This window comes from Varanus komodoensis, unplaced genomic scaffold (genome assembly GCF_004798865.1).
Source record: "Varanus komodoensis strain SLA01 unplaced genomic scaffold, ASM479886v1 scaffold1, whole genome shotgun sequence".
Taxonomy (NCBI): Eukaryota; Metazoa; Chordata; class Lepidosauria; order Squamata; family Varanidae; genus Varanus; species Varanus komodoensis.
Genome location: NW_025335268.1, coordinates 47,115,189 through 47,137,599, shown reverse-complemented (window position 1 = coordinate 47,137,599; position 22,411 = coordinate 47,115,189). Strand labels below are relative to the sequence as shown.

General features: G+C 40.7%; 1 protein-coding gene across 1 annotated transcript in view; it reads right to left on the bottom strand.

The window, feature by feature from the left end:
- Positions 1-7,383: 7,383 nt before the first annotated feature.
- Positions 7,384-22,411, bottom strand: part of MOXD1 (monooxygenase DBH like 1) — a 54,881-nt gene continuing 39,853 nt past the window's right edge. The window contains exons 6-12 of the mRNA XM_044449030.1: positions 20,591-20,693; positions 17,229-17,395; positions 14,828-15,019; positions 12,387-12,446; positions 10,977-11,119; positions 8,776-8,944; positions 7,384-7,808 (exon numbers count right to left, since the gene is read on the bottom strand). Of these exons, the coding sequence (XP_044304965.1) occupies positions 7,644-7,808; positions 8,776-8,944; positions 10,977-11,119; positions 12,387-12,446; positions 14,828-15,019; positions 17,229-17,395; positions 20,591-20,693 (999 nt within the window). The 3' untranslated portion in view covers positions 7,384-7,643. The remainder of the gene's footprint in view (positions 7,809-8,775; positions 8,945-10,976; positions 11,120-12,386; positions 12,447-14,827; positions 15,020-17,228; positions 17,396-20,590; positions 20,694-22,411) is intronic.

Genomic DNA, 22,411 nt, shown 5'->3' with positions numbered 1-22,411 from the left:
TGCAGATGTAATTGCACAACTAAAAGCATATCAGTCTCCACTGTATGAATCATGACTAGCTTTAGAATGCAAATGTTCAAAAATCCCAATTTTAAAAGCACAAATGTCAGTTGACCTAATTCTTGCCAATGTTAATGCTGTCCTCAGGATTATGGATGGCATGAAAGAAAACAGACAGGAATCTGGTAAACCTTTTGGAGCCTGACAAAATTGTACACAGAAGCAGGATGATAAAAGAGGGAACTAATCTGGAGGGTTATTGTCAAAGGCTTAATTTTGTTCCAGTATAGTTTAATTTATTAGGAAGCCTTTTAGTTCAACATTATATGCAACATTACAAAAGAATAAAATATTCTTGTGTAGTCTTGCTTTGGAGACATATATAAACCATGAGACTAAAGCAACTGGCACGCACACAAAAGACGGAGGGCATATGAATCATATTTTCAGCTCAGTATTAATTCTTACAATGCAGCAAGCCACTCCCATCATTGTTTTTACTACAGTTATAGAAGTATTATTATCTCACTGATCCATTGCTTACAACAAGTGAGCTTACAGCAATTTAAATACAATATATGTTGTATTTAAATTAAATACAGTAAAAAAGAAACAGCAGTAAAATCAGAAAGAAGTGCAGCAAATAAAACTGATCTCCGTTCAACCATGAAGTGGTCCTCAGCCTGGCCAGTCAGATGCCTGCTGGAATAGAAATATCTTGGCCAGGAGTCCAAAAGCAAGAGCAGAAGGCAGTGCTTTGATCTGCATGGCTAGGAAGTTCCACAGTTTAGGTACAGCCATGGAGTAGCTTCCCTGTTCCACCCAGCCATGCTGGACAGGAATGACCCTTTTCCCAGGAGCGGGCAAGCTAGGATAGGAGGACCAACCTCGTTTCCTGACAAAGGTTCCATACTTTGAACAGCTGTGCATCCTAAAGGAACACATTCTCTGTGCCAGAGAAAGCTGCACACCAGGGTGATCAACCTCTTTCACCTTGAGGGCCAAATTCCATTCTTGGAAGCTGCACTCCAAGGATAGGTGGTGCCAAAATACCAGGCAGCAGAAAGGCCAGAGGAAAGGCACAGCTGTCTGAATCATCAGTTGACAGATATTTGTCTGAGCCGGAAAAACCCTGCTGGTTTTACTGCCAAATGAGGGCAACTTGAAAGCACAATGCTGTCTCTGTGTCAAAAGTATCAATAATCTATCTGTAAATAGTAAGACATTTGTCTCAACTGAAATCATTACATTCACACATTAATTTAATGTTGAATATCTAGTTCTGAAAAACTGTTCTGCATTATCACAATCATACCTGGAAATATTGTCCTGCAAGAAGGAAAAGTACCCACGGACCTGCAGAAGAAAAATAGTGATTATAAGTCATGCAGATTGCAGCTCTGGCAAGGAGGACGTGTGGATGTGCCCAGTGGGTCAGAGCAACACCCATGCTGGCCCTTTATCATACCTATATTGGCATTTTCAGCCTCTTTCTAAGACCAGGTCATTTATAACTTTGCCACAGTGGGAGCTGCCCCCAAGATGGGGTGGAGATGGACTGTGATTTTAAAGAGAGCTTGTTGTGATGTCATAATCGCCACATTTCTTTTGTGTTTCTGTTGCCCCTGATTGGAAAGGTTGTGCCTAGTTTTAAAGACCACTTTCGGTGGGCAGAAACATTGTGGAATAAAGCACACACCATGAGCTGCTTGGTCCCGGGGCAAAATAGGAATCTTTATCTATAGCTGGTAACATTTTAAGTATATTTGCAAAATACACACTCTGGAATGAGATCCACAGTTACTGTAAAGGTATTTACTACATGAGGCATTTCTTGTGTGTTAATCACGATCTCTGCTTTTGGTTTCATCACACCACTCAGAGGCTTTTCTTTTCCTGCATTTCTGCTTCACAACTTCTAGATCATGGGTCCTCATGGGGATCATGGGTCCTCATCCCCATGGGCTGGATCTGGCCCACCATGCTGATTTATCTGGTGCGCCTCAGAGCTTTTGGACTCAGCGGAAATTATCTCTGAGCAAGTCCAAAAGCTCTGAGCCGGCGCAGGCGTACTCAGCGGGAAGGAGGGCGCAATTGCGGTTGTGCTTGGGGGGGGGTGGGGTGGAGATGGCCACGATCACACCCCGTCCGGCACGATTGCGGACACTGTAGCCATGTCCCTTGAATATGTACATGCTCTTCCCCACCTCATCTTGGGTTTCTGCTGCAGCCCAAGCAAGCGGAGCAAGCATTTTTTAATTTTTTGTTATTTTGAAAAAAATAATTAATTTTTAATTAAGTGTAATTAATTTTTAATGTGCAGTGTACATAGGACTTCATCCATATTTTTTTCAGACTATAGTTTGGCCCCACAACAGTCTGAAGGACAGTGAACTGGCCCCATTTAAAAAGTTTGAGGACTCCTGCTCTAGATGGATCTGTGCTAGAAGAGAACAGCAAAAATACACCAGGCGATAGAGTGCTGTTTTCCCCACTGTACTTCAATAGTTCACCTTCCCCATTTGAAATAACCCTGGGAAACTCCTCTGAAAGGAACAGACATGAAACTGGAGAATCAAGTCATCTAAACAGCCCATAAACATGCCTACGTAATGAATCGCAAGTGTACAATAACTGCCTTGTTTAGAAAAGCCCAAATTACAGGTTGTGGGGGATGCACCAAGCCTTTACCTTTTGTGATTATTTTGCTAGCTACCCTTTTTAGAAGGCTATGGTGGATCTTGTGAATTTCACTGACTGCACCTTACCCTTTTATCCATCGCCTCAGCACTAAATGCCACCTCTCTATTCCCTCCTCTGCATCAACAGGCAGGGCTCGGCAGACAGCAGGCGGCAGGAAGATATACATTTCTATCATCACGTTTGCCCTGTAGATTTAACTCGCTTTCAATTGATTGCTTGAATTTATGGCACAGCGCACCTTGCCCTTTCAAACCGTCAGTGCAGCATGTTCCTAATTATGCTATGCCATTTTTGGCAAAGGTAGTTTATGGCACCACAGTGTTTAACAGATTAAATAGGACAAGCAAGATTTTAACTGCAGCAAAACATCTTCCAAATAAAATTTGAATGCAAAAGAGTTGCGATCAACTATGAGTTAAGCGTGGGAAATTAGCCCTTTCCAGGGTTCACTCAACCTCAGTGTGTGTGTGTGGGGGAGGGGGGCACTTTCTTGGAAGGCAACCTGCCTTACACACCCTCAATTAGTTTGCTGCTTTCAGGCACAAGAAAAATGCTGTCCTGTCACCAAGCTTGGCGTAATGTTTGCCTGCCTTTCCAGTTGCCTTCTGTATGTGGGATGGAGAAGGAGATAACTGGCCTTTTCCGCAGCAAGTAAATTGCCATGGGCTGGCCCTGGTCTTTCCTGTTATGATCATACACAGTGTATTTACACGGTGGTTATGGTTTTGAAGAAAAATGCAAAGAGACCAGGGCAGCCCGCTCGAGATGATACCCTGGAAGAAGGCAAAGGAAGAATCCTGTGCCCCCATTATTGCTTGCTGCATGGAAGGCTCTGAATTTGGAGGCCTGCATGTATCTTATGCATGGAATGAGGCGTGGCACTCTCTGAAACCTAGTTTTGGCTGTCTAGATATATTATCGTCGTCGTCGTCGTCTTTGTTGCTGTTATTGATGATGATGATGATAATTTCTATACTGCCAATAGCTCCCTGAGTGGTTTACAAAAGATATAAAGCCAATAATATGCAATAGAAAAAAGCAGTGAACAAGAGTTAAAATAAATTTAAAATAGCATAGAACATTAAAAACAATTGAAGACAATTAAAAAGCCCTGACCAAGAATAAAAGAACTCGCCTAGCTAATTGTGCCAGACCTCCAAATGACCAGAGAGGTCTTTAAAGACCTCCAAAGCCGATTGGCAAAACTCCACCACTCAAGTCTGCCCTCCTTCTTGCCATCTGGCTGCCCTTTTCTGCTCTCTCCAAGACCAAGTTGCAGTTTGGGAGAGGTAGCTATTATCTTTCTGTGCAGCCCAATAGCCGCAGCTCTCTAGGTGGTTAACAATTAAAACTATCAAATGCATGATGATAAAAATACAATGTACAATTGTTTTACAGTTATCAAATCTCTGTTTCCTGTTTTACCCAGTCTAAATTCCTATTTTCAAAAGCAAAACAAAGCCTTTTCCTATTTCCGGCAGCTGCCAAAGGCAAGTGTCAGCAAAGGAGGAGGTGTTCTTTGCCATGTTCCTGAGCAATGAAAGCCTCACAAATGGAAAAGTTGGGGTATTGGACTAGGAAGTAAGCACACTAAAAGCCCCAAGGAACTAGCTACAAAGAGGGGGAGAATGTGCCGACCCCCTTGCAGCAGCAAAGGTCAGTTGTGGATTTGCTGTCCCTTGGCAACTGCTCAAAGTCAAGTACAAAAATCTGTCTAGAGCCCCTCTGGGCAATCCGTTTTTAGGGCTGATACACTTTGGCAGCAGGTATGCCCAGATCATTGGCCAGGTGAGCCTTCCTATTTCGGACCCATGGAAGTGTGCACTTCCATACTTGCACAGCTCCAGCTAGAGTTCACAAAGAAAAAGTTCAGTGAAAATAATTGCCCTTTATTGGAGACAATTAAAAAGGAGGTGGGGGTGATCTCATGGCTTGGACACTTTGGAGGGGCTGTCACTGGTGGCAACATGAGTGAGAGGGTCACAGAAGAGGGGAGGATGGGTGGAGGAGAGGACATACTTTCATAGTCAGAATGGCAGTTTTATGTATAACCCAGGGGTTTCTCCTTGGAATTTGTAGTAAGATTTTCAGCAGGGCCCAGAAAAGATGGTTGCTGCAGTAATATAAGAAGCTCTTCTGGTACGAATGTTCAGAAGTGATCTCCAGTGTCTTGCCTTTGGAGCTATTCTACAGTGTTGGCTCAAAGAACAAGGACAAATGGAATGAGAGGAACAGAAGGCTGTTAATGATGATGGTGGTGGTGTTTCTGAACAGAATTTACCACATTTCTTATTAACAGCTATTGTAAAGACAAGATGTATAAAATGCTCTAAAATTATAGCAATTACAACAAATTTCTATCTAAATATATCGCTTAGTGCTTATTACAAAAGCATGCAAGAATCAAAGGCTGTTAGGCACCCATTTCCACGAGTTCTTACCTTATTGCTGTTGTATTTAGGAGGTCTGATATATTTCATTTCCACTTTGGTTTTGATTTTTGGCAACCTGCATCCTGGTTTCCAGCTTCTTTTTTCCTTTGCAAGCCTTCCTGGGTATTCAGTATGTGCATACTTGCTTCCATATTGTTTTGTTAGAGATACCTTTGGTTTGTAACTTTGGTACATGTTCATATTTATTACCGAATCCTTCAACTTTATCTTGACTAAAACCAAACCAAAACCAAGCCCGGCCCCAGCAAAGTTGTCTCTTAAATGCCTTTTCCTTGTATGCATACTCTGAGAACCAAAACAGAATGGTTGGTAACAACAAACTTGCAATTGTTCATATTTTTCTTAGGTTGACTGCCCAAGACAAACAAAATGGTCTTTATTGTATTTGCTCTGAGTAAGTTAACAGAAAACCTTGTGCCACAAGCACAAGCACAACTATCAATCAATGGTAACTGTGCTGTTTTGAATGATGCACCCTACTTTTCAGTACATCTTTTAAATCCAGCTACTTCTAATCAATTCACATATCCATGCAGAAAGCGGCAGAGCCATATGTCTGGCTCCTAAAGATATATGCAATGGAACATAAATAGGAACTTGAAAATAGGGTGATGTTGTGCACTTGTGCTCTGGCAAGATTTCCAGCTGTGCGTGAGACACGGCCTGTTTTGGTGGGACTGATAGTTCAGACTCGGAGAATGATGTGGGGATGACTGAACCAGAACAGGCCCAGAGCTCACACTCTGATAATGGAATTGTTGCTGTACCTGACAGGGCTGCACCTGCTCTGAATTAAAGTAGCTCAAGGACACTGGTGGGGCCCAGTCTCCCTTCTGTCTGTGGGAATGAGGCGGATGGGTGGGAGAGGGGATTTTTCAGATGGGGAACACGAGCCTCCTGAAGATGTGGCGCTGAGGGCCTGCCATCACAGCCGCAGGCTGGACCAATTAGGGGTGCAGAGTGCAGAATGCAGGCGCATGTGTTTTCACAGCACCCCGCCTTCCAGAGACTGGCCCCGAAGGGTTCATAAGCAAAGCTTTGGGCAACGGGGGGCAGAGAGGGGTCAACGCTTCTACTTGAGTGTGCTCAGAGACTTGTGAATGCTCAGATTTCCTGTGTAGAATAAAGAGTCTTACAAGAAGCGCTGGAGTGACTGTCTTGCTTGGAAGGGGACGCCCAGCTCATGAAAGGTATATAGAAGAAAAATTTATTCAAAACTATAATTATTAAAAGCCAAGTCAAAACAGCTATCTAAATGGTTGCAATTCAATTTCCTATGCTTACTGGGAAGTAAATATAGTTAGTATAATAAAATGTTATAGGAATTGTTCAAAGTGGCATTTTTGCATATAATCAAATAGTATAAATAATGAGTCTTTAGCAGGTAAGTATTTATAACATAAAGTATGTTTCTAAAGACAACTTTTCCTTCATGGCCATAAATTATGACTTGATACTAGAACTGTGGGCCAGAACAATAGTAAGTTGCTAATTTCAAGAAAGTAAATGCCACAGAGATGCAACCTTTCCCATGTAGATAGTTAGCCAGCAGCACACAAACAGACTTGCAGGATTCCATTATGTTCAGATTGGTGATCTACAACACTTTTCATGGTTTTGTTGTTCCAAAGTATTCTATACAATTAATTAGAATTGGTAAGAGTCAATAATATGAGCTGGCTAGTACATAATGCTAATTCATGGCATGGTTAGAATTCTGGGTTGTTGTGAAATCATGCTAATAAACAGTCATTTATTAATCATGGACAACCCAGCAAAAGAACCCATGGTTTGCTGCTGGATTGTGAACTCTGGGGTTTTTAATCCTCAGGTTGTCCTTACATGTGAAGGCAGAACTATGGTTTGCTCCTGGGTCATTTTGCCAGACTAGCATTGGTGGGCAAGAGTGCTAATCGCACCCATCCAGCCCCTGTTACGGGCATTTTGAATACAAGGAGTGAATGGGCAAAGGACCAAGGAATGAAACATTCGAAGGGCTGAGAAAAGAAGCACTGGCTAGAAACCATGGATTAAATAAACCGTGAGTTAATGTGATGTGGATCCAGGCCATTGTCAGATCATCTCAAAATGTGCGGAAGGCAAGGGCAGAAGCAAAATAACTCAGCCGACTTCAGGACTGTTTAGTTTACATAGATAAAGTTAAGTTTATTACATGGGTATCCAAATATGTAGCAGCTTTTGAGGTCACAAAGGTATGTGTCAGGATGAATCAAATGAAATTATATGGATCAATTTACATAACATATTGCAGCCAAATGAACATTACGTACATAATATCATATATGTGTGGGTTTTTTAAAAAAAAAACAGTACTCCAGTAATCCTTTTCTCTTTCAAATGAGGTGTTCACTATTTTGAAACAAATTTAGTTTAGTAAAATGTAAAAAAATAAATCTACAAGAGCAACAGTGCAAACATTTTAGGACTTTCATGGCACAGAAATCATAGTGGATACAACCAGAATTATTATACAAAAGGCCAGCTGTTTCTTGGAGCAGTGGTTGAGATGTACAGAACAATCAGGAGGGTTAAAAATAGACTGCAGCTTAAACAGGAAGTTGAGCTACATATAACAGGCTCTGTCCTGTATGGTCTTTCTATTTCAGGTGGTAAAGCCATCATTCCTTGCATCTGAAATTTAAAACGAAATCACATTATCTGATGCATGCGCTACAGGACCCTGTATTAAATGCACTAGCTGACCTGAACTTAGCTGGAATGTATTCACCTGTATCGGGTCTTCATTATTTGTATATCAGCTGAAGGCAAACATCACCTCCACCAGCTTGATAATGTATGACCTGACACAACACTGTATACTAGACATACTAGGTATTTACATAAATCATGTGAGCTAACCTGATGGTATTAATAAACACTGAACTATACACACACACACATATACAGAGAGAATGATCCTACCTGTCAAAGTGCAGAAGGATGGAACCCCTTACCCTTAAAAACTCATCTAATGGAGCTTTGTTCTGGAGGCAGGGAAGTCAATGGATCCAGTGTGGACTTATATCCCCCTCCCCTCCCTGCCATAGTTCAACCTGTCCACTTTCCTGAGGTTGCCATGCCAGATCCAGGTAAGTCAGACCTCTTTAAGGTCAGAACAGCCTAGCATGGGGTACATTTTGGTAACACCATCATGTTCTGCCTGTGATATTCACAACTAAATAAAACAGGATAGGCTATTTGATTCAGTTTAGTTAGCACCACAAATCATCGTGAGCATGGGCTCCAGACAAAATGCATACTTTAACAAGAAAGAAATTGTCTTCTAGGATCAGACTGACGCTTGTGTAGATGCAGTTTGACAGCTGTAAACAGAATACTGAACAACACAAGCCTTGGTCTGATCCAAAAGACAATTATTTTATTATTTTATATTTTCTGAATTTGTATAGCCAGAAGCTCTGTTAAACTATGTATTTTGTCTAGAACCCATCTTCACAGCAATTTATGGTGTTAACTAATCTAAATAAAATAGCTCATCCTGTCCAATTTTCAACCTGTGGCTATAAAGCATTCAGAAAACACATAAATGCTACAATCCATACAACTGACAGCAGTTTAAGCAAAGAATCAAACTTACTGTCCACTCTGCATTGTCAGTCTTGGTACACCTGACATTCACTGGCAACCTAAGAACATACTTATTGTAGGAGATTCCCTGTTCTCTGGACCATTTAAACTTGTTCATCGCATCCATGAAAGAAAGGTTTTTATATTGTTTTGGACTCTTGATAATGAATGGCCAAGTCCTGAATGTAAAAAATAAAAGTAGATATTTCTACTGTTACATAAGTTCCTAAACCAAACATATAGAATATAATCCCTGCAGAGGAAAACACAGTTTAGCTGTTGAGTTAATGGGATTAGTGACAGCAACAAAGATGCATATATGCAGTACTGCTAGTATTTTAGTTTATTGAAAGAACAGTGTCCCTTTAAGCGAAGGCAAATGAGCGATCCCTGCCTCCATCTACAGAATTCCTTTTTAAAAAGTAAGACCATCAATGCAAATGTGTTTCAACCACCATTCTCCTCCTCCTCCTCCTCCTCCTCCTCCTCCTCTCTCTGAACCTTTGAATTACTGAGGAAAAAATGTATACTGAGACTCAGATATTCCAGTCAGTTAATTGAATGATTAATTGAATGATTCTATTAACTAAAGGAACATAGAAGTAATAAGGGGCATTAACATGTGAGAACTAAAAAAAGAAAAAATGTCTGATGTTTTATGTATACAAAAATAAAACTGTATATAAAAATAAGCACTATTAAAAAGAATGAAAACCTGTAACAAAAGAAAACACACATATCCATTTTCTAAGTCAATGACTGGCAGAAATAAGACAGAGAACAGCAAAGCTATGAAAGAATTGCAGGATGGTAGCAGAGAGATCCTTTCCCACATTTGAACCTTCATGTACCATGTATTTCATGTTTCCTTCTTAAATCAGGCGTGCTTAAACTGCATGCCCCCTGCCAAGCTTTACCTTCTAGTTTATTTTCGTACAGCATCACACATACATTTTGATGCTTTGCAAATATATAAACTACTTAAGAATACAGTATCCAGATGTGTGTTTGTTTTCTGAAGACTTCAAAATTAATAAAATGAAAGTGCTGTGTCTTGCCCATTTGGGACTAACTTGCAAAACATGAACTTTAGAGTAAGTCTTTCACAGTATGGCTAATATTAATATCCTGTTTTTAACGTAACAAGCAGAATTTACATTTTTGAACTAAACAAACAATGAGCTTTTATTTGGTCCAAATGTGCTTTTCTGATATTGTGGCTGTTATTGTGAATGAACATTCAAGAGAGCACTTTGCGTTAGCATAGTTTCTTTTTGAGTTCAGGAAATGAATTTGTGAGCTCCAAATTAGAATGTGTGTTCTTTTTCCAGCTGTCAGGAGAGATTATATAAAGACAGCTAGAAAGAGGCTGCAGGTATAAATTCTCTAAGGATGCCTGTCCCTGAAAGAGTTTTTAAAACTATGCATTAATCACTCCAGAGTACAAAGCTCTAGGGGGAAATGGTCTTAAAAGCATCTCTGGAAGTTAACTATATATTTTATCCTGAATTATTAAACTTCAAAATGTTAAACATATAAAGAGATGCTGATGAGGCTTAAGATGGAAATGGGACAGACTGATAGTTGTGGGACTTTTTTTGTCTAAACATTCATAGAAAGGATTGCATTTTTAATGCCTTAATTTGCTCAACACTGCTGAGTTGTCTTAATACTCCAGCTTTTGGAATGCTTTGTCTCATTGCCCATCCAACAATTATTATCTGGACAAACAGTGCTGGGTGGCTTGATTCAGAATGGGCTTTGGGAAAACAAAAATGAACAACCAACACACAATTTAAAGAGAAACAACCCAGAAAATAAATTATTCTTCTTCTGAGATCATCCCAGAGTTACAATCTAGTTGCATTCTGATAAGCCAGGTGCCTAAGAAAAAAACTAGGAAAGGTTTTGTTTTGTTTTAATTCATCTAGGCATTTTAAACATTGCTACTATTTTGATGATTTAAAACTTTCTGACTTATAATAGTGATTCTATTCACTGGTTATTTTATATGTTTTTATTGTTTTTCTTGTTCTAATTTTGGTGAAACACTTTGAAGTACTGGATAAAAGGTGGTATCTAAAGATTCTGAATAAAAACATTTAAAGAATAACTCAGAAAGGCATGTCCAGAACAGTGGTCCTTAGCAATGCGTCAGGAAGGCTGTCCAATATTAGTTTGCAGCCATACACCCCATAATACTCTACTTACCTTACTGGTCTGTATATTTCTTTAACACCAATGAACTGAAGTTGTTCCATTATGTCTGGGATACTTGCACACCGGGTGAGATTTATTCTTGGATAGTACAGAAGGTAAGACAGGCACATTTCATCTCTGGTGCTAAGACCTCCCTGAAAATATAGGCGATTAACATGGCAAGCCTGAGGTGGATTAGCGGATTACATCAAGAATGTTTCCTAAAATCACTAATGATCAAAGTCACAGGAAAAGAATGCAGATAATTTACAAAGTAGAAGTAGCCAACTGCAATAAGCCATAGGAATGGTGCACACATCATTGCTAATTTGCAAGCTGTGACAGCTCTGCTCGCTCTCTCTCTTGATAAATGAAGAGTTGAGTTACTCACATGAGGACAAAGAGTTTGCTTATTGCCTAGTGGTGCTGTCCTTTCATGCTGGGTCACCTTGCCAGGCAAATTTTGGTAAAACCTATTGTGCCAGGTATTCAGTTCTTACATCCAAACTTCTGAGTTTGCATCAAAACCAACCTACTTGGGCCCTGGTAGCTGCCACCACTGTGAATTCATATACATAAAAAGCAAACTGGTAGCAGCGAAAAGGGGCAGTTAAGGGATCATCAAACAGCCTGTGACAGGACTAGAGAGGTTAGACAATGATTTCCTCAACTCTCAGATTCAGATCTGAAGAGCTGCTACCACAAGCAGACTTATATCTACCAGCATCTCACATATGTTTTGCTTGGCTTGGTGCTGTAGTGACTCTTAAACGTCCCTGGTGGCATTTTCTCTTTACTGTGAGGAAAGGTTTTTGTATTCATTTGGTCCCAAGAGTTATGCTTGCACCTGCAGGTGCCTGGCTAGTGGCAGGGTCTTTTATACTAGGTAGCTCAAAGGAGAGGAGCAGAGATGGAAAATATTATCTATTCAAGAGCACAAAAGTAGTCCTTGAAGGATGGCTACATATTGAATACCCACACAGAAGGCACAGTGTCACTGGAAATAATCTATGAGGAAAAGCCTAGAGAATTTGAGAGTGATGCAGAGCAAAGTATATGGCACTGAACAACAACAACAACAGACAAGACTGTACTTGTGAACCAGAAACCAGAAACAAATCTTGCTAGAAAGGTCCTTCTGAGAATTGATCATTCCAAGATAACTAAATTCCTTTATTAACTGGACTCAAGTCCTAAAAGTGGGGATTGGATTCCATGGATCCAAATCCACAAATAAATTCTATAGTAACTGAACTTCAATATTCTATTATACTTAAGGGAAAAGGGGGAAAAAGAATTAATATCTCTGAATGTTTGCTGAATCACTACAGCAGCGGCAGGCAACATAGTTTTAAACATGATCTGAAATTACTATCCAAAAACATTTTCATTCCCATCAAGTCACATCACAAACTTTCTTACCCAAGTCATATGTGATCGATTTAGAGTACTGTAATGACATTCCGTGACTAAATTATCTCCCTGAAACAAAATATTGAAGAAATTGCCTATTACAATTGTAACCTTTTATATTTTTGTTATTTATATTAATCATTATAAAATATGCTTCACAATTAATTACATTCTTCCAACCCACCAGGATCAGGAACCCCAGTATACAAAGAGTGTAAAAATATATTGGGGTCTAGATATGCCATTCCATTTTTCCTTAAAGTTTGCAAGTCACAAATTATACAAACCGCTCCTTTTTGCTATGTTCATTATAAAGTGGCAGCAATTGCATTTCAGTGCTGATTCCAGTATTTTGATTCTTATTGCATTGTTGTTTTCTTGGTTAAGTTGAAAAACAGAAGCAAACCAAGAAACCTACAAGAAAGTAAGTTCTGGAGCCACCAAACTCATTCTCCTCACCACCATATGTGAGGCCACTGGTGCAGATCTTCTGTTTTTGAGAGCTGACAGCAAACAGTCCTCTCTCTGAAGAGGCCATCAATGTGCTGGCCTGTCCAGTGGAAGCATGCTTTTAGGTCAAACAATAATAAGGAGGGAGAGCAGCAAGGATCTTGAGGTTGCCCATCAACAATTAACATCTGGACAGCAGACTGAGGAGGCCCCCAGGTCACCAGGGGGCAACCTACATTTGGCATTTTTATGGCACTGTAATGCCTGAATCCCTGGTATTTACATGGCACTCATTCCAACCTGTTTCCTCATCCTTTTTTGCTATTTTGTCCTAAACTTCTTCATACCATTTCTCCGCCAGCTTTTTATATGTTGCAGTTATCACTTTGCACTAAACTCCTGGTACTGTTCTTGTCTTGAAGGAGCAGGCTGCTGGGCAGCATCCTTTTGGGGCTTTAGAAAAACAGCAACAATTCAGTTCTTTTCCCACCTCCTCATGCCTCCTATTACCTCTCTCTCCCTCTCTTTCTCTCCTTCTGACTTGCAAAAGTCCCCTCTCCTTTGAAAATTAAAGTATACATGCCTTTTCAGGCCTTCCCAATGGTCTCTTTGGCCCTCTTGCTCAAGAAACAACCAGCTGAAATCCATGTCTAGTCATATAATTTCAGCAGGATGTACATCAAAGAAACATGCACAGAATCATGCTGTAAATGGAGTTGGTCCTCTCTTTGAATCAGAGACCCTGTTATGTTCATGCCCTTTGATTAGGGAGGAGGATTAAAGACCATGGTGAGAGGGATCTGATGTCTCTTCTCTGTATGGAGTTATGGATTCTATCCTCAGCAACATCAAGATTCAAGACCTCCTAGCCCAATTCAGACACCTTCTGTACACTGCTGGAATATTATTGTGAAACTACACTGCTTCCTGAACAAGGGGCAATGCTAAGACTAAAGGCTAAACTAATGCTTAGAGACTGGAACTGGTCTATGGTTAATGGTGGATTCACCCATTAAAATATAATTGCTTCAGCCGGACCATCAATATACAAAGGATTAAGCTTTTGAAGGCCACTGCAAACCCTTTTGGAAACACATCTGCAGTAGCAACAGCTTAACGCTTGTATATAGTGCAGGAGCAGCACAAAACCAGATGGCCCAAAGCAGGAGGTAACTCTTTGACGATTAACATTTGAGCAGTAAATGCTCAGTGGTCACATGAATCAATCTCAGTTGGAAATAATATTGTCAACACATGTCAATAATACCTCACCCCTACTCTGTTATATACCATATTTTAAAACCACCGATATTTAGTGGTCCATTGATAATTAACAGTCCATTTGGCACTAATTAAAAATAAGATACTTCCTCATCATCTCACATAATCCACTTGCAACTTTTCTGTGTAACAGCATTTGTCATGACTAGCCATCTTCCGAGCCCTGAGGTTGATAAGGCAGGCAGCAACTGACAAGTACTGACAGATTTATCTGGGCAGGAGCCTTTCAGTATCAAGTTTGCACAAGTGAACCAAACTTCCCACTAGTACTGCAAACAGCAACAACCAAAGGGAGGCAATTATCTTATTTGGATAAGAAAATGCTGCGAAGAGGGAATTACTAACTGAAAATACTTAATTCTAGAATTCCAGGGGAGGCAAAATTAAGTAAACATCTGAGCTGAACAACCATTTCCCTGGGTCACAGCACTAACAGTTGAACTAGAAGATGCTCCCTTCTTAACAAGAAAAACTGTTTTAGGGAGGAGAATGGAAATGCAGCAAGGAAGATGGGTACTGCACCCACCCTGCTTGCCATTTATCTACTCCTTATCTACAGGATTTTCTGTCTGCACGGATCCAGATATACATCTTGCAGTGGCAAACACAGCCATCTGATTCCTTGCAGAACCTGAGGGACAATGTGAGCTGGGGAAATGGCAAAATTCAGAAAGTGTTACTACAAAAGTATTATCAAAATAGGGAAAAATAGTTTGTACAGGCAAGATGGTCCTTTCTTCTTTTAGATACTGAAACTCCTGGAAGTTGAAGTCAAATTCATCATCATAGGCCAGCAGCTTCTGTTCATCCCCCTTGCGGAAATGGCGCATCCTGATAGCTCTGCCAGCGAGGTGTGCGTGAAGAAGAACGGCAAACACGTGAATTCCGCTTGGCCTCTCAGCATCAAGGGCCTGAAAAGGACCAGTGACACTTATGAGCTTACCACAAATCGTTTGAGAGAGAGAGAGTGTGCAGTCACTATAACAAGAACATAAAGATGACAGACAGAATGAATGTGCTTCTAGGATCCCTGGCCTGTCTTTACACACACACAGGAAGAGAGGGAGAGCTCATCCCAGCATCATCAGCAAAAAGTTCTGAGCAGTTGTTTCATCTTTTCCTCCATTACTGATTTCTTTCTAGAAAGGAAATAGGTGATGGAAGACGATGTTGTCCAGACCCCCGTAAAATTCCATGAAAAAGACTTATCCAGCGGCAGCTAGAGTGTGCAGATAGAATAGCAGCTGTGTGCTCATTCTGCACTTGACCACAGCTGGATCTATTACATTTTGCAGAATGATTACAAGAATTAAAAGGCACAGCAGCTTCTCCAAGAGTGAAAGAAGACTTCCAGAAATGTCACTGCAAAATCTGTGTTTGAATAGAGCAGGGCCCATGTGCAGATTTACAAGGCAGCTTGCCAAGAAGGCAGCTTCCCATGATGGTTAACAACAGCAACTTCTTTAAACCCACTTTTTGGCTTGCTAAGATAACCTCACAGCTCTGCAGCATGTTCAGTTTTCAAGAGTTCTTACTTGTTCTTTATATATAAGAAGGGTGGGAAAGCTGTGGCCTTCCTGATGCTGTTGCTCCCATAATTCTTGATCACTGGACATGCTGGCTGAGGTTACTGGGAGCTGGAGTTCAAAAAGAGATAAAAGGCCATAGGTTCCCTTCTCCTGATATACAATATGGTTTACTACACTCTTAATGGGCAGTGGGAAAAATGTACATGTGATTTTTAAATAGTACTGTTCACATATTGTTTTCCTAAGCACCAATTTTTATGTGATGCTCTGCTGACCCAAACTCAGTAAGTACAGTCAGTATAAGAGCAGAGAATACACACACACATTCAATTAAAGTTGAAATTATCCTACAGCTTAGAAATTCATTTGGCCAGCTGTAGGAAAGCTGATAACATAATACCACTGAATTAAAAGTAAAAACAAAAGAAAACTTTGTGGTCAATTTTAAAACATGTTCTGTAAGGATTAACATAAAATATGATATCTACAAGGAGTATTAATCAGTCTCTCATCTTCAGTATTTTCTCCTCACACCCTGCAATTTCAAGTATTTGGTGTGTATATATTTTTAGATCTAAATCTGGGAGGGTTTGGGTTCCTTTCTGATTCACTGAATTATTTCATATGGAATTCGGGTAGATCAAAGTATAAACTTTTTATCTTTTCAGTTTAGTTTTTCTGTAGTTCTTAGCATCAGCAAGCCTAAATCCTTAGTCCTAACTTTAGAGTTTGTAATGCAAGAAGATACAAATGAAGATTCAGGTACTAAGAAATAGTTTGCATGTGTCTTTTGCACTGATGGTCTGAACCAAGCAACAGGTACACAATCCTCTCCTTCTCCAAGTCAAAGGCTCTGCACCAAGCCTACAGGCTGGCTAACACATAACATCATTTTAATGGTTAAAATATAAAAAGATAATAGTTTTAAAATATGTATTTTAAATATAATTGTAATTTCTGTTCTGCTTCAGGATAATGTTCTGGGACTATTTTTTCCTTAATAAATTACTTACCAATCAGAACATTCATCTATAAAGTAACTTCTCTGTCATTTTTTTTTAAAAGCTTGGAGAAAAGCTAGTGTAAGGCCATGTGGCAACCCATGGTATCCAGGCAGAATCCTAGCCCCTCACCCCGTCCACTTTTCAAACCAATAGCCAGAAGAGCCATCTTTTTCCTTAATGGATTTTCCACAGTAAAGAAAAAGATGGAAGAAGCAGTGGGAAAACATGGGAGGGTTACGAATGAAAGACGACCACATCTGGAGCCTTCATAAAATTCTGTGAATGAGGCTGAGCAATGGAGCCATAAAAGCCTCATCCGGAGTCACACTTGCATACTGCTGGCCTGGATCCAAAGAAATGACTCATGTGCCTGGAATTAACTGAGTCTTGGAATTTAACTTGCACTATTTTGCTTCATCACTTTCCCCTATTAAAGAGATAGGTCACTTCTAATAACTGCATGGTGACTTGCTCATTTGACGTTGGAATTCCTGTAACAAAAGTGTAGTTCCAAGGAAGCCATCTGAAAGTGCTGTTTCACGTAACGTAACATATCACAGTAAATCACACTTTGGCAGGAGACGTACTTCTTCCAGGCATTCCAGCGTGCAGTGACCCTCCGACATGAATTCAGGCATGCCTGGTGGGATGTTGTGGAAGAGGCTGACCCAAAGACCTGCTTCAATAACTCCAGCATCGTATTTCCTTAAATCTGGAGTATAAAATAGCCTCAGTCCAGAGTTATCCATCATTCCTGAAAACAAAAGAGCAATTGTCAAATGCGGCAACAAATCAGCATAAAATATCATGTCAGCTTTAACTTGCTGTGGAACCAACTTCCTCAGTTTATGGAAGGACATAACCTAAGGGAAGGATTGTGTTTAAAGTGGGTCAAATGGATACAGACACTGGGGAAACTGTAAACAGAGTGCACTAGTCACAAGAGGGTGGCTAAGAAGGGCAGGCTCGCTTTTGTACTGTTCTAACCTGCAGAACAAATGTCCACTAATTTTTATGCCCTTCCAAGGCAGCAGTTTTGTAGCACAGTTAAGTTCACAGTTGTTCCACAGTTGTCATGGGACATTATCCAGATGTCATTTTACCAGGAAGTACATCTCCATATACATATCTCAATTACCAAGCACTCAAGTTGCAGGATTTCTCCCTAGGGAGAAAAGGTATCCTTCTCCTAGTTACTGCATCTATTATATTATTGTGTGGAATATGGCATGTCTATTTATTTGGGAGTATTTGCCACTGTTGGACCCGAACAACTCATGGCTATCCCATGCCCATTCAATTCCATGAATGTTTTCAATGCCTTATTTATTTCTTCCTTCTCTGGAGAGGCTCTCTTGTTATATTGATCAAAAAGAAGAAGAAGAACGCTGATGTCACCCTTAAATAAGAGGAAGAAGGGGAAGAAGGTAACAAGCACAAGCAAGGCGACTCTCTTTTCTCACTGCATTGCCCTGACATTTGTATGAATTTGTATTTTTCCAGCCTTTTCTGATTCTATTTCAATATCCTTTCACCTGTTATGTATATGGGATGGAACACTGGCAGTGGCTTTCGATCCAGGCTAGCATTAAAGCCATGCTGAAATATGTTCTGTGGGTTGGATCCAGGTCCTCAGAGAAGGCCTATTGAAAACAGTGGGACTTAAGACTTAAGTCAGTTGTGACTATTATTTTCTATTTATCAATAATGGGCAATTCGGGGAGATTGCCCATCCACGTTCAAGGAATGCTTGATGCGATATGCAATGAAATGCTTCCCCCTTGTTTTCTGGATCCATCTCAATGTTTAGAAAGGTTCTTACTCACATAGTACTTGTCATAAGGAAATCAGCCTACGGCTACGTGAGAAAATTACATGCTCCCCTGTGCCAGCACAAGCTAGGTACTGGGAACAGCAAGGGGGAAGAGCTATGTTATGAATTCTTTCCAAATGATATGGTGTGGAAGGAGCCATACTGCAATTTCCTCTGATACCCCAAGGACAATGTGGAAAAGAGGGGGCTAAGTGTACTTAAAATCAGCTGAACTAGCAGTGCATGTTTACTGAGGAATAACCATCCCAGTGCCGGTGAGACTTACTCCCTGCTAAGTATGCAAACATACACTTCCAACGGCATATACATGGTGTTATGATTTACAGCCTGTTTCAGCAGGTTAAGTCAGAAAGGTCCCACTAAGATTATTAATACATATTCCCAGATATGTATTATAGGATTGTCGCTCTCATCCCACTGAATTCAATGGCCTTACAGTTGTGGGTAACCTTTGCTGGACTGTATTCAAATTTAGGAAACAGCCACTTCTCAAGCTTAAGGGACGCCTTAAACAAACAAAGAATCCAACTAATCCGTGACAGTTAGAAGGAAGAAGAAATTGCTCTGTTGCTCTGTTAGCAAAGCTGTGCAGTGTTTTTCCACTGGGGTAATCTGGTTCGGCAGACAGTGGAGTAGACACTCTACTGTGGCTCCCCCGCCCTTCCAGAGCATCTCTTAGGAAATCTTACCTTATCTCAGCCGCCTGAGGTGCCTTTTCTCATCGATATGAACCCTGCTTTATGCATCGCTTTACAAGAGAATGTTTTTAAATACTTAATTGTTTTTTCTTTTAGTTTTTATGATGAGGTGAGCTGCCTTGGGTGATGTTGGTTTGTGCAAGGCAATCAGGCACCCAGTTCAGAGAACATAGAAACAAAGTGAGTCAGAAGGGACCTTCCGGGCAATCTAAACTGACCCCTGGCTCCAGCCAGCTTTGCTCACGACATGCCCACCATGTGCATGCCCAGCCTGTCCTTGAACACCCTCACCGATGGGGTTTCAACCACCTCCTGTGGAAGCCTATTACATACTGTAGCGGTCCTAACTGTTAGGAAGTACTTCCTGGAATCCAAATTGAACCTTGGTTCCCTGAGCTTGGCTCCATTGGAGCACGTCCTGCATTCCTCTGCAGGGGAGAACAGGTCTCTACCCACCTCCGTGTAATTGAGAGCCAGTGTGGTGCAGTGGTTAAAAGCGTGGGACTGGGACTCAGACGATCTGGGTTCGAGTCTCTGCTCAGCCATGAAGCCAACTGGGTGGCTTTGGGCCAGTCACAGACTCTCAGCCCAACCTACCTCACAGGGTTGTTGTTGTGGGGATAAGATGGAGGAGGAGAATGGTGTAAGCTGCCTTGAGCCCTTTGTAGGAAAAAGGCAGGATATAAATCGAAAAAAATAAATAATATCCCCTCACGTACCCATATGTCGCCAACAGATCACCTCAGTCTCCTCTTCCCCAGGCTGAAAAGAGCGAGCTCCCTCAGTCTCACCTCATACAGCTTTCCCTGCAATCCGACCACCATCCTTGTGGCCTTACACTGCACTGACTCTAACCTGGCTATATCCTTCCGTAATGTGGACCCCAGAACTGAAAGCAATAGAACACAATAGAGCAGTACCTCTTTCCTCAGTCAAGTGGCTACTGGCCATCTCAGCCAGCTCACACCAATTCTGCTGTACACCCAGACAGGCAAGGAGTCCTGAATGTCATGGAGACTGTCTGGCCCTCTATATTGCTTCCTCTCCTTGGGCTCTTGCTGCAGGAAAACTAGAGTGGCCCTGATGACCTCTGTCCTTTGTGGAAACTGATTTATTGCCTTTTGGAAATAGAGGCTCAAGGGATTATATTGGCCAGTTCACCCGTGAAGCACACTTGCTAAATGTCTCCCATGCAAATATGTTCAGGCTTGAAGTTTCCCAACATGAACACAGACAAGGACTAACACAAGTCCTTAGATGTTCACACAGAATATCTTCTGCAACATTGACACCTGAAGAAAACGTAAAATTTCTTGCCCATCATTCATTTCACATACTTTGGGTGAACAAGTTAGAAGACATACACTTTTAGCACATTTCATTATTTCAGAAGTCTAAATTCGATGACAAGGCATACCTTCCATATATGAAGGGTTGTCATAATGGACCTCCATTAGCACGTACTGAGGGTCTGCTGCTGACCCAATGGATAAGCCAACATGAGGAGGATACATAAAGCCCTGGAATTGGGAACACACACATTTAAGTTACCAGGTTCCACCCACAGTGGCAACACTTAGACTTGCTTCTGGACATATCTCTCTGGTATATTTGCATACTGGCTGCAGAAAATGGCAGAACTGTTAGCACTGACCCACAACAGAAATTGCTACTAATGCCAAATATATTTGTGCCCACGGTATTTCGGGCTGGTAACATTCAGCTGCTCCATTTTAGCTGATTCGTTCCTTTGTGGAGGGCTGTACAATCTCTTACATCATTTCACCAAAGAGGCAAGCAGTAATGGCAGCGAGATCAAGGCTACCATCTTTCCATTCCCATTTCCCTGCAACATGCTGCTTTATATGTTGCTGACCAGAGTAGTCTGATATGTCTTCCTGAAGTTCTTCCTACTTTTGAAAGAGCAAGTCCAGAACCAGTGTGATCCCAGTAGCTGCCAGATATATGCATAGTAAATGCTTATTAAAAATGGTTCGGCTCAGTTCCCTTCATTCCTTCAGTCACTAGCCTTAACACATCCATTCAGAAAAATTACTAAAACCAGACAATAAAACAACAAGTTTTACGGTACAATTACAGTATGCATTATAAAACCAGCCTGTGATTTTGCTCATCACATTCCAAATACAGTGACTATACACAGCACCCCAAACTCATTGCTAGAAGAATAGAATATATTTTTGAAAATGGATCAGTAATCACTTTTCCTTATGCTACCAATTACTTCTTCAGCATTCACAGCATTAAGGGAAAATCAGAGAAATAATACTAGAGCTCTTCGGTTTTGTTACTCCCAAACAGCAAGAGCAATGATTATGCAGCAAATGTACTGCCTGCTCTCTAGAAAAGAACAGCTTCCAAATCAAGGCTTCTCAAACCCCACTTTGGCTGCTTCCATTCTTTTATGGTCTGCTTTTATTCTGGCAGACATTTTTAGCTGAGTCTTTGAGATTTTTTTAGACTAGCATAGCTAGTAAGATGATTATGATGCTGTTTTTATCATGCTCAAGTTGTGGTCAAATAAGTCTCAGATAAGTTATCTTAATCTAACCATGGTATGTGTGTAAGTGGGTTCTTTATTTTTATTTATTACATTTTTGTGCTGAAGCTCTTGGGCAGTTCACAACAATAAAAATAATACATACATACATACATACATACATACATACATACATACATAAAAGCACCATAAAAAGCCAAAGTAAAACCTAAGCAGCAGTACAAAGTTTTAAAATGCATTAATAGGTTTAAAACAACAAAGATTGAGAATCTAAAATAAGAAGGTCTTCAAGTGGTACCAGAAAGAGTACAGTGCAGATTCCAAGTGAATTTCTCTGGGAAGGTCACTCCACAACTGCCCTGGTAGAAAAGGCCTTGTTCTCACTCCTTTTGGCAAAGGCTCCCTTGACAATACCAGTGAGGATGAGCTTAGGATCAGGTATGTGTGGAAGAAGATGCTCCTTCAGGTAACCTGTCCACAAGCCATTTAGGGCTTTGAATGTTGACACCAGTACTTTCATTTGGACCTGAACCTGAACTGACAGCCAGTGCAGATAGTAAACTACTGGCTTAAGATCATGTTGGCCACTCCCTTTCAGAAATTTTGCAGACCAGTTGACATTTCCTTTTTTTTCCATAGGGAACTTCACATCTAGCATATTGCAGTAATCCAGTCAAGGGGTTATCTGAGAATGGATACTGATAGCTCGGCTATCCC